The 13,416-nt window shown below is 42.2% G+C and overlaps 1 protein-coding gene across 1 annotated transcript; it reads right to left on the reverse strand.

Moving 5' to 3' along the window:
- Positions 1–3,176: 3,176 nt before the first annotated feature.
- Positions 3,177–13,394, reverse strand: SARAF (store-operated calcium entry associated regulatory factor). The gene is made up of 6 exons (XM_032109208.1): positions 13,240–13,394; positions 12,405–12,580; positions 10,778–11,174; positions 7,652–7,760; positions 6,019–6,137; positions 3,177–5,530 (listed from the first exon to the last, which is right to left on the reverse strand). Exons 1-6 carry the CDS (start codon positions 13,313–13,315, stop codon positions 5,505–5,507), a joined length of 903 nt encoding a protein of 300 aa, XP_031965099.1. The 5' UTR covers positions 13,316–13,394; the 3' UTR covers positions 3,177–5,504.
- Between the last annotated feature and the right edge of the window lie 22 nt (positions 13,395–13,416).

Genomic DNA, 13,416 nt, shown 5'->3' on the forward strand with positions numbered 1-13,416 from the left:
AAGCAAAGACAGGAACAACTTTGAGCTGTTTCAGCCTGATTGGAGCTTGTTTTCACCTCGGTTTCAGAAACAGCACAGATCAGTTTGTTTGTGTCTATGCTGCAACCATGTGAATTTCTGCACTGATCTAACCTCACTTTTTACTGGTACCAATTCTTTGCAAGCTGTGTATCAAACTACAAAGAGCCCCAAACAGGTCTGATTTTGTTGAACACCAAACCTGGTACAGTTCTAAGTCTTCCACTCTCGCAGTGCGGAAGACACTGATGGCATTATTTAAATCCACATCAATAAAGTACTCATCCAACTCCTGGAGAAGAATGTTGATAAAGTAATCCCAGCATGAAGGTTAGCTCCGCAAAATTGTTCCAACTCAACATTTTATCTACATTCATTGTACTTTTTTTCCCTTTCCCCCAGCTGCAATTGCTGTCTGTCCGTTAAAGCAGATGTGATATGTTTACAGCTGCTAAAGGACATGAAAATGACTACAGGAGCTGACTGGGAGATGAATAACTCCCATTAGGCAGCAGCAGCAAAAGGTGTTTTGGATTGCTGGTAATTCCAGTGCTGCCTCAATAAAGACATCCCCCCCACACGCTGATTACAAGGACACAGGAGGCATACAGAAGGCGGCTTACAGGAACAATGATGTCAGGGCTGTGATCTCAAGGCCAAGTCTCATAGGATCCTGCACAATGACATCTAAATAAAGTTGCACAGCAAAGACTGCATAAGTCTTGGTGCCAGGGAAGTCAAGGCAAATGCAGTAAATGAGGAAAAGCTCCCTTTGCAGTACTTCAGAGAATCTGGTCTTTAAGCAGGCAATGATTCGTCTCCTCCAAATCTCACAGTGGGTAGTTTGAAGTCTGCATTATGGTATGGCTTAGATGGCCCCCAGAGCAAAAGGTGTCAATCCATATTACTGCTAATTGTCTGTAGGACTGAACTTCAGGGATGCAAGATAAACTTTTAAATCCAGTAAAATAATCCTGATACAACTGCTGTTGTGTGAGAAGAGGGAGCAGGCAGGACATACTAGGACACAGACTGCACCTGCAAGCCTGGCTTTGGCCTACTATAGATGTAAACTTGCTACCCTTTGTCATAGTTGCTTGCTGCTCTTTCCATGTTTGGCCTTCTCTGTTCACTCCAAGTCACACTGCAGCAGGAAAGAAACACAGATGCACGGCCAAGTCACTTTTCTTCTGCTTGGCATTTTCAGAAGCACCTGGTATCTTTGAACATACATCTGCTTACAGGATTTGCAACGGCATGATTGTGGAGTGGCTGAGCTAGCACATCCTAGGCCAGCTTCCTGGTGATACAAGTCTTAGTCATTCCTAAACTAGGATGGAAAGGATGTTTTTAGGTCTCCTTGCTGCCAGTTCACCAGCCCTTAATCTGCTCCAATCCCCAGCTGCGACAGTGTACCTTTGACAAAAATGCTTCTCTGACAGAAAGCTAAAAAAGTCCTTCCACAGACATACTGCCCACAAAGGTCAATTCACAGCCTGACAATTGGTCCCCGTGACTTCATCGCTATCTACTCCATCCATTCCCAGCTGAATGCACTTTTTACAACTGCTCGTCCTTTCCTTGCTAAAGAAACATTGACCCCCAGCAGGAACAGAGGGAACTATAAGATGGAACACAGTGGGAGATAAGATATACAGGCCACATAAAGGGAGTCTGCTGATTATTTCCATTAGCATTGGCAAATCACAGCTGCAATAGAAAAAGGGGTGTCAGAAAGTGAAGACTACTGCAGCTACACACAATATTTGGAAAGCAAAAGAACTGGCTGCAAAGGAAGGTTTCAGCAAAATATGCCAAGTGATAAGGAGCCTCTCCCACACAGCACTCAAACCTGAGCTACCCCAACAGGTACAGAAGGAAAACAAGGGACCTGATGTTATGTTTCATTAGACACAACATGAGACAACAGCACTGATTGCTGGTTCACACTGCGTTGCTGTGAGATTTTAATACTTTTGTGGGTTTGCTCATATACCTTAGTTCACAGGCAGCTGGGCTATTTCTGAAAATATTAATACTACTTTGCTTTAGTAAGGAAGAAAAAATACAGCACTTGTAATTGGTGCTATGTGCAAGTGCTGCATTTTCAGCTTTTAGACAGCTGTGCAGGCAGGTAGGTATTGCTTGTTACTTCAGTAATTTCTCTCTGCAATAGCTTCTAGTGCTGGAAACTGTGCCACCTGGCTTAATTCCCCTTTTGGAACTCAGTGATGTAAAGTGATGACCACGGAGGAATTTTATTTTTAAAACCAACCACCTACCATCTTGCTTTGGTGCTAAGTCAAACACACACATGGCATCCAGGGAAAAGAGCAAGGTGCACAGCATGAGAGTCCGCAGAACCAGCCAAGATCTGACCTGGCAGCTGAGTCACAAGACACAGCAGCACTGAGAAAGCTTATCTCTATCTTTTTTTTTCCTTTTGTCACATGCTTCATGGGAAGTCAGCTGTAAAACCAGGAGTTTCGTTTCTGTAATGAGTTTTAGCTTTGTGTGCGGATGTAAGCCTTGTCACAGTACCAGCAGTTCTGGTCCCAAGTGCCAACTAGAATTGCAACTATCTACAACAGCATTTAACAGTTTAAGCATTTACATATGCCTTGCAGCAATGAAGTTGCTGTGAAAATGCTTCCAAAACCCCACCCAGGAGCAGAAGGGAGACTAGGAGCTTCCAGATCTGATGCTCAGGAAGGAAGTTCAAGGTCTCTCACAAATATCAGCTTTAAGCTGCCTTCCACAAGTTCTTTTCACTCAGGAGCATCAGCAACATTTGACAAAGGAAACACTGACAGCAGGATTTGCAGGCCTTTGTTTAACACCAGTTTACAACTGCCAAGATGTTTAACTCTGTGTGTAGACCACGTCTCTGTTCAGCAGTGACACAACCTCTGTGTAAGAAGCCAGTACATCAGCTTGGGCTGTCCCTGTGCTGAATTCTGCTCTGTCCACAACCAGGAACAGCAGCAGTGATTATAAATTCTTTTGAAGGGTTCAGCTCACCACCTTGTAAGAGCAGGAACTTGCTCACATAAGAGTTTTTCTGCAGACTCAGATGCCAAACCTTGATTTACAAGACAGCCTTCAATTTCTTATAGGGTTCAGTGTTTTGTTATTGAAAACTTAATCAATGCAATAACTCTATTCCCAGTATTGTTTTATTTTATTGAAACAACATACAGCTTACCCACTCTGCATCTGAGGGTAAAGGATGGTATTACACAACCCAGGAAGTGGATGATGAGACAGACTCTGAGAAAACACACAATTCCATCCCTGCAGGCCTCAAGACACTGATTTAAAAACAAAAATACTCCTTATTCACTTATTTCATTCCTTTATCAAAGGGAAGGGCAAAAATATCCTACAGATTCAGAATCTATGTAATTCATCAGATTTAGGTATCAAATCACATTTCATGCAGAAACTATAAATACATAAATAAAAATGTAAACATTGTCTAAAACATTTCATAACATACTGTAATTTGAGAGCAAACTTTGGCTTCAAGCTACCCAGTTAGAAAAAATCCGGTTTCATTGTTATGCGATTAGTTGGCATAATCATTGACTGTGACCAGCTTAACCTGAATACACTTAAAAATAAGTAAAGACTCCATATTTAAAATACATTTTTTTGCTACACTATGTCATAAAGGTAAGATTTACCATGGACTTTCTTCTCATAAAAGGTAGAGCTTTCCCTTTTTAGGTTCATAGTGCAGGCTATTAATGCAGTTATTTTCCCCCAACCCTCAGGGAGCTCTGAGAAGCAAACCACCACTTTACCCTCAAATTATCAATTTCATTTGATACTTTCAAAATAACACGAAGTACAAGCACTTTTTCATGAACCACCTTTTCTGTCTGTCTGCTTCATAAAGATGTCTGGGTTTTGCTGGTTTTGCTTGCTTATGTATTTTTTTGTTTGTTTTCTTTTCTTGTTTTCTCTCTTTTGGTTGCTTAAGCCACACAACGAACTTGGGTGTTACCATATGAGCTTCTGTACTCACGAATGGACATGGCTGCTCTCTGGTGAGTTATGCTGGAGTCAGTTTCTTAGACTAACCAGACCTACTGAATCTCCTTGTGCAGATGCACCTTGTATCAGCTCAGCAGTGCTTTGCTTTTGCTGTAATAGCAGGTATCAGCTCCCAGACACAGTATTTTCACAAGGCTGGAAGATAGCGCTTCTCTGGCTGCTGCCAGCATACGCAAGCTGTGCACACACAAACACTTCTACACTCTGTTAGCATGGCTCGGGAGAAGAGCTGGTAATCAAGCAGCCCGTTTTTCACTCTTCCTCTCTCCCCACAACCCTGAGAAATTTCTCTGCTTTTTATCCAGCAATGCCTCTCCCAGGAGAGAGTAAATCACCCAAGAACTACTGTATGACACTTCACAGGCCCCAAAATACCATCACAGAACAAAGCAAGGCCTCTCTGCTTCCCACTTTTTGACAGCACTTTGTTTTAATAACCACAGTTGGGGAAGTTTACATCCTCTTAGATATTCAAGTTCCTTTCTTTGCTTAGTATCAAGGCCTGCTGTGTCCCAGAGATTCCACCATCTTTGCATTAAGACCATTCCCTTCCCTTTCTCAATGCTTTACTGTGCCCTGGACAGGTCATCTAGCAGGACAGACCATTCACATCACAAGTTTTCACAGCACTGCAAACATCCACCATTAAAAGGAAAGTCTGTGGCCTTGATGGAGGCAAAATATCTGTAGTCACCTGAATTTAAATTACCTCGGTCTTCCAGAAACAGGTCCAAATTTCCAGGCTACTTATTTATTTACCCCCGTAAGTTAGAGACAAAATCCCATAGATTTGCACAGTCACCTTGGATAAGCTCTAAAACGTTGAGAATCCATGAATCTGCACAATTTGGCTCCAACAGTCACACAGCACAGATACAAATATTAATGTTAGTCTCTTCATATACAGTTTTGCTCTTGTCCACTGAGGAAGAACTCCAACACTTATCTGAGTAGCTGACTGCACTTACAGTAAAGTTCACATGAATTCTGCAAAGGTGAACAAAAGTAGCTTCAAAGAACAGCCCTTCTTACGTATCAGGTAGATGCTGGACTACCAGGAAAGAGGAAAAGAATATCAGAAATCCTGGATCAAATGAAATTAAACCCAGAACATGAGTAGTAAGATACATGCTTTGAAAATCTGGTAAGGCTGTCATTGCCATAATCCCTCAAGTACAGTCACTGTAACATCATTCTTCTTAACTTGGATGAGCTTTTTCTGCATGACATGCTGCTGATTTGAAACACTGGATGTTCCAGCACCTGTGATACCCTAAACAGCAGTCAGAGTCCACAGAGAAAGTGAGGAATTCTTTGCCTAGTCCTTCATACCTCATATTCACTTCTGAAGTATACTACTACTAAAAGAAGTACAAGTACACAACAAGATTTAGTTCAATCACTCTGATGTAATAATGTCAAGGATTTCATCTTCGTTTTGTGCCCCCAAAGCCTGCAAAGAAAAAAAAAAAAAAGTCAGCTCCCCCATGGCCTTTCCACTGAACTCTCTAGTTCTAAAAAGGCTAAAGGTGGCAAGGGAGACAAGGTAAACATATTCACGTGAAATGGAACAGCAAGCAACTGTGGGCTGACTGGCCTGGAAACTATTCTGCTCTTGCACATTAGACAACCCGCATTCTACAGAGAACATGTCTGTGCATGTTTGCTAGAGAACGGAAAGCCTTAAATTAATGCACCTTGCCAGTGAAGACAAGCCAAATGCTGGTGGTGCCATGCCCACCGCAGGCCTGTGGGGAATTTCATGCCTCACAATGGTTCCCTACTTCCATAGGGAATGGAAGGAAGGGACATCATTACATGCCACCTACACCAACTGGTAAAATAAAACAAGAGGCTTGTTGAACCTCAACTAACATCTGCATGTTTTTGATAGGTCAAAGTCTCTTGAGCTTCAGGAAATTAAAAGGTGTTTTGCCCTACCAGAAGCAGTTCTTGTTCCTGAACTGCTGCCTTCTGTGGAATTCCTTGAGTACCCGTTCATAGGAGGTGCAGCTGTGGGATCTGTCCACATACTGTGATACGGGGAACGCGGCTGTGCTCTGGCACGAAACAAAGCAGAAGAAAGGCTTCATTAGTGGCCTTAGGAAAAATTAAGAAGATACCATTCCAAACAAGAGAACTGACTGCACCTCCAAGAGAAAACTGTAAGCAGTTATTTCAAAGCTGGAAATGTTTCTATTTAATTTAACACGTTGAGAGCAAGGATACCCAGTGCTGTGATATCATGATCTGTAGACTTTCAAAAGGAAATTAGCTTTGTTCTTCAGAATAAGCAATTCTAACAACTGCAAATGAGGAAATTTTTAACTCTGAAATTTTGACCTTAGATTCTGTCAGACAAGAAAGAAGTTTGAAATCTGAAGTTTAAATGCATTTTGGTATCACCTACATCCCAGCCATGTTTGGCAAGAGAAAACATCCTTCTGTTAACTATTTTGAAAAGGTCATATCAATAACACTAACATATCATGGTCTTTGACTCATTGACTTAAAATTACTTGCTTCCATGGATATGGAATTTCCTGCTGTTGAAATTTACAAATAGCTCTCTCACACTTCCTGGCACCAGCATTTTGAGACACATAATTTCAAAAGCCTAAAATACCAAATTAAACAACAGTGGACCAAAGACTGTTTTAAACAAAAAGAAGCCCAAGTTAGGAAGCTTGTTCATGTATTTGAACTTACTCAGTTACATCTCTAATCTTGAACAACTATTTGTGGCTCCTGAAATGGAGGTTTGTGTAGAAATCAGGGAACTAACCTGTATGTAGATACTACATAAATATAGTGCCTCAACACAAGAGTCATGTATTTAAGACTTAAGAAATAACAGGCCAATAAAAACTTCAACACATTATACCTTATAAAACTTCTTAGCAGAATGAATATAAGGCTTCTGTTATTAAAAATAGCCCACAACTTTACAATGAAGATGCTTAGCACACTCCTGTCCATAAATCTTACTCTCTAATCTGTTACATTACTACAGGAATAGACTTGATACATATGCAAGTTATTTGATAAATAGAGAAAACTGCTTAGGCTCTGAAGATTTCCTGCAGGAATCTCGTATTTTCTCCAGTGAAACTTAGAATGGCAGCAATTGTTCTCTTTAAACTGTTAATCTAAAAATGATGCATTCTACACGTCTAAAAGTCTATAGCAAATATGGCCATCCAGACTTATTTTAGGACATATGACACTGATACAAGAGACCCACCTACAGATGATTATATGCTTAATATGACTATGTGTGTTTTAAGGCATTCTGCAGATAAATCGTTTAAATGCTCAATTTAAATTTGCAGGACATCATGCCAGGTCAGAGGAAGCAGAATTAAGTACCTCAGTCTTTCCAATTCTTCCTCAGAAACATGTTTGAAATGTCTCTGGTCCTGGTGCTACAAAGAGCTGCTCAAAATTCTTCTAGCAGTAGGATTTTATAGCTTGAATGACACAGGCCTGAAAGCTTAGAAACAATGTCAACATAGTATATGGCATATCCCCTGAAAGCTTAAATGCTTAAAATCTGATAGTATACATATTTTACCTGTAACTGCCTGCCAAGTAGCCTAGCAAGCCTCCTGTTCCTAATCCAGTCCAAAATCCTGGTCCTGAACTGGTTCCATGATGGGAATGCGTTCCGAAGCTGCTGTCATCTTAAACAAAATGAAGATAGGAAGCATCAGTTAGTAATAGCCTAATCCTCAGGCCAGCTGTTGCAACAAGGTTCTCTCCTGTTAGAGATAACGGAAAATTAGACAACAAACTGTCCTGATTTCAGCAGATTCTTGATCAAGCTTAACTTGAAAGGCCTCATATTTCAGAAAGCAGGAAAACCCACATAAATGAACACTACTGTAAAGAGTTTTATGTCAAAAATCTGCTTCCACTTCATCTCACAGCCCTGATGTTTGCAAAACATAGAAAGAGTCCCTGCCTTCTGATCTATAAACAGACAAGCTAGATTAAAAATAGAAAAGGAAATGAAGAAAGAATAATCTGCTGAAGGTCACAGAGCAGGCCAGAAGCAGATGCAGGAACACAAATCAAGTAGGTAACGCTGTGCGGCGAGCAAACCACAAAGACACAGGGCTCCTAATCTCACTGAGCACAGCTGCACAATCTGAGTCACAGTGGCTCAGTGTAACGCTAACATTACTGGTATTGTTCCTGGTAATCCGAGTCTGGCACTTGTTATCAAAAAGCCAAGCTAACTGCAATCACATTGCAAAGTTTTTATTATGCATGAGTCACCAAGCTTGACAAATACCTTGATGCAACTGCAGGTCGTGGGGGAAGGAGTCGCAAATTTTTTTACATGCGACCTGCGTAACATGAGGTTCTGAGTCAGAACAAATGTCTTCCATTAAAAGTGAAGAGAGAAAATACAAACCCAAACTAAAACAATTTTCTCATCTAGCAAAAATCATGGATGCAAGAATAAGCTCAGCCCCAGGCTTAATACATAAGGAAATATATAAAAAGGACTGAAGATAATATTAGGGTCTCCCTGAACCATGCCCACCTGAACAAGTGGGCCAAAGATGACATAGGTAAAAATTACACAGGGCCTGGTTTGTCTTCAAACTGGTATGGGTTGTCTGAAGTCATAGAAGACAAAACAATAATAAAATAATCGGTTTCAGTCTACACTGGATTTGATGTTGAATTTCATTTTGAAATGTGTGGGGAGAAAGATAAACTCTCATTGGGATGATATACCATTAAATTATGCTGATTTGGAGCAACAACCAAAAAAATGACTTAATTTGCTGCAAAAACAATGCTAATCAGAGATGAACCAACCCATTTGTTTAAAAGCACCATGACCAAACACTGACTCAAAACCCAGTAATTTTTTGTTGAAATATCTGGAGTAAACATTAAGAATCATGTTAAACCACTAACAGAGAGAAAGCAGAATTTAATTAAGATAGTCTAGCTAAACAAGTTTCACAGGACACATTCTGCATGTTAAGGGGATTTAAAATGAGGCAAATTAAATATTAACAGCAATATGTAAACAACATTGCTTTTCATTACTGTCCAGGCTCCAAAAGACTGATACATTCCTGGAACACATGGACATACAAACTCAGAGATATGCTTTTGCTCTGCTCCTGCAGTGTAAGGCAGACACTAAATGCACGAAGTATCCTAACACTTAGTATTTTTAATCTGACTCCACATTTCAGAGTTTTCCTCCTTACTTTGCCTGAAATCTAAAGAGACATCACTGACATCACATTTTACTAAAAACATCACAAGTTAAACATTATATGGCTCCCAATGTGTATTTTAAGTGTCTCAGTTTTCACCAGTCAAGAAAACATTCTTTCAGGGCCCTGCCCTTGCCCGACTTGACACTCCTGCAAAGAAAAAATGCATTGGGGGCAATTAATTGACAAGGAACTGAACAGAAAAAAATGAAAATAACTCTTCACTGTTTCACCTGAGCCCAGTGTGACAGAGCTGCGTGTCATGGCCAGGGCTCTTATTGACCACCACATAGAGCCAGTGCCATGCCTACACACGGCCACTGATGCACACACAGACAGACAGACTGACATAACTACATGCAAACATGCAAAAAAAAACCCCCAAAATTTGCTATGCCAACAGAAGCAGATTCCCTTTAATCTTCTGGTGCAGGTACAGCTGAAAGTTTCTGCTGAGCACACCCTGCACTAGGGTATCCAAAAGAATTACACTGCACCCTCTGTTGGCCAAGCTGCTTAAGTAAAACTTGGAAAAAGCATTAATAACCATTATTAAAATATAAACTTTTGACTAAGTAAACTTAATCCTTGCTATGTGTTTTCTTGCCAAAACCCCTTCTCTATTTTACAAAAAAAAAAAAAAAAAAAAAAGTAAGTTGTGAGAATGTAATTTAAGTTCCAGCGCTGTGAGTAGCTGGCATGTTTACAGCCAGTTAAATGAGTTAGTCAGACACCAGATGAGCAATGTTTATTTCCCTGAGACACTATGAGGAAGACCATTTGTTATGTGACAGAACTCACCAGTTTTCTGGGAAAAGAAAAACTGCCTCTTTTCCCAGCAGCAGCCTTGTCACTGCTTTTGTAATTTTCAACTTCAGATGAAAGGCCCCACATGAGATTCAGATGCTGTACCCGCTAATGACTGTCCACAGACACTGTTCTTTGCTCTGGGAACCAGATCTTTCAGCTGCTGGGACTACACTGAAGCACTGCTAAACAGAGGACTGGCACATGATACTCAACTCCATCAACTGCTTTGTGAATGAAATCAGGGCTGAAAGACCCTTCTGTAAAGTTTCAAAGTGCTCCTTTGGCATGGTTTTGTTTCCGGCTGTGTAAGACCATTCTCTTTTCCAGATTACCTATGACAATCATTCCCCCTGTCACAATCCTGCTATTTCACAGGTGATGAAAAGAATGCTTGCAGAGCATGGGGAGATGGCTTTTCAAAGGTTCAAAGGGCAGCCAGCCCTGAAAGCCTGTGGAAAACCAAGCCCTTATTTCCTCTTTTGAACAAAGAGCAGAATGCAAAGCTGGCCGTCGGCTCTGCAGGCCAATTCGGCAGTCACCTGCAAATGCTGTGGTTTTAACTCTATCCCACCTTCCCTTACCACACATAAAACAGGACAATCCTGCTTGCTCTTTTGAATACTGTAAATGGCTCAGAGCCCTACCTGTGAAGGTGGACTTAAAACCAGGAGGAGGAGGAGGTGCCTGCTGACTCTGCCAGAAGGGCCGAGAGAACCCATCACTGTCCCCAGAACTCTGCTGAGACTGCTGGTTGTTGCTGAGGAAGAACTTGTATACTCCAAAAGCAAGAATGAGAAGAACAATTACAACAATTGCTCCAGAACCAGAATCAGAATAATCTTTCCTTGACTGGTAATAGCTAGAGCCAAAGCTTCCGGAGTTCTTCACTTTCCTTTCACCTTCCTCAGTCAGCTCCAGCCTGAACAGCAAACTACAGGAGCCTCTTAGGATGTAAGGATCATCCGGGTAATCGTAGCCTTCACAGCTCACTTCTAGTTGTCCAAAACGGTATGCATTTTCCAAGTCTGCTTTGCACTGCCACTGAAAAATAAACACAATACAAAGTAAAACGTACTGCCCCAGAGATGAAAACACCTGTCTGCTTCTCCAAATACGCCCTGAAATAACAAATCATCTAAGAGGCATAGAGTAAGACATTTCTGTGCACTCCTATTTTGAAAAGGAGTAGGAATTTGATGTTCAAATGAATTTTAAATCCTAAAACTTAAAATTTAAAAAAAAAAATCTTATCTTTCAGAACACTGAAGAGTTACAACTCTAGAAGATTTCAGTTCTTCACTGAACAGGTTTTTCAAATATCCTTTCTTTAGATACAGCAATACTTCTAAAAACATGCTGTACCCTGTGCAACAGCTACTTAATAAATGCCTGTCCTGTGCAAACTCGATGGCAGCTCCAAAAATGTAATGCGTGAGCCTGAAATCCAGTGCACCCTATTCCATTTCTGTCTGTGCAGAAATCAAGAGAAACTGGGACAGACATCATTAGGCATCCATGTGCAACACTTAACAATTATACTGGGGATTCTCTGGTTGAATATAGGTGGATCCTCAACCTCATGTTTCCTTGAGGTACCCAAACACAGGGATCTCTAATGGCACATGGCATGTATTTTGGAGAGGAAATAAAAAAGTAGTCATTTCTAACTTAATAATTCAGGACAGCAGCACCAACTGTCAATTCAGATTTGACTGTTCTTTCACAATACTGTATCAGTTTTAACAATTACTTTCAGCCTTGTTTCCTGATTATCCATTGACAGGATCCTCGGTAACAGTTAACAAAACAGAGGGTCATGACAATTTACTGACTAGCACTCACATCCTAAGGAGCAAGAAAAAGTCAGGCAAGTCTGAAATTTAGTTTTTAAAAGGTAGAGCAAATATTCAGAAGCCCTGTCCATGCTAATAAAAAATGGAAATCCACAAAGCAATAACAATTCAAGAGCATCGTCTGGGGTTTGCAAGAGTTTGATTTTATAAACTCAAGCATCATTTTATTTAAAACCAACAAAGGTTTTCTATGCCATGCTTTTACATTAGCTCCTTCAAAGATATTTCAAACATACACCTATAGCAGTTATGGAAAATCCAAATCTAAAAGTATTTAGATTAAGTTTTAGCTGCAAGAGTTCATGTAACAAAAAGCACCTGAACTGACAACCTAGCTCATTACTCTTTTTTCCTTCAGAACTTACCAGCTTGGGGGAAGGTGATTTCATAAACAGCTTAACAAGTTTTAAACAGTTACCTGTACATCATAGCCATCCCATCCTTTGTTGTAACACTGAACAACCTCAGGGACACGGGAACACCCTGCAGAGCCTCCTGTGCACTGGAGCTGAGGGAGTGCGGCTGTCCGCCTGGATGTCGTGTATTGCCCTCTGTGGAAAGTGAGCACCTGAACATCCCGCAGCAGAACCTTCCCTGAAACAGGCAGCACAAAGAATCACAGAAGCCATTAGGCTGGAAAAGACCTCTGCGATCATCGAGTTTAACCTCAATAAACAAGCCCTACCACGTCAACCGGACCATGGCACGGAGTACCACGTCCAGCCTTTCCCTAAACACTCCAGGGACTCTAGCACCATCCTGGGCAGCCCATTCCAATATTTAATCACCCTTCCTGTGAAAAAATTCTTCCTAGTGCTTGTCAGCGCTTGTGCAGGTGCACTCCTCTTGCCTACAAGGGCCTCCTCTCAGGAAAAGGCTGCAGATACAGAGACCGAAGCAGTAAGCCTGCATCTTTACGAGAGAAAGCTCTAGGAAGCATCAGACATCCAGAGGGAAACATGGCAGAGCTCCCCATTTCCTTCCGAGGCGGCTCTGGGCTACTCCTCGCATACAGACAGCCACCACTGACCGCAGTGCGGGATTACTGCTGCGACACAAGCCGATACAGAGGGAGCCCAAACCCAAACGCCTTCCTAGCGCGCACTGCGGCACAAGCCCTTCTTCCCCCGTGCCGCCCGCCGCTAAACCGGCAGCACTGCGCAGCGCCGGGCCGCGAGGAGCCGCCGACGCTCCGGGAGAGGCGGCAGGGGCGGCTGAGGCCGCATGAGGCCCCCTCATCCCGCGGGTCTCACCCGGTCGGTCCCAGCCCAGCACGGGTCCCGCGGCGGCGCAGAGCAGCAGCAGGAGGAGCGGCGCAGGGCCCGCCATAGCAGCACCGATGCCCTTCAGCCTCCACCCAGGGGGCGGCCGCCCGCGCCGGAACGGGCGGGGCCCGGGGAGAAGCCCCGTCCCCAGTGCGCCGCGGGGCC

Source organism: Corvus moneduloides, chromosome 5 (genome assembly GCF_009650955.1).
Source record: "Corvus moneduloides isolate bCorMon1 chromosome 5, bCorMon1.pri, whole genome shotgun sequence".
Taxonomy (NCBI): Eukaryota; Metazoa; Chordata; class Aves; order Passeriformes; family Corvidae; genus Corvus; species Corvus moneduloides.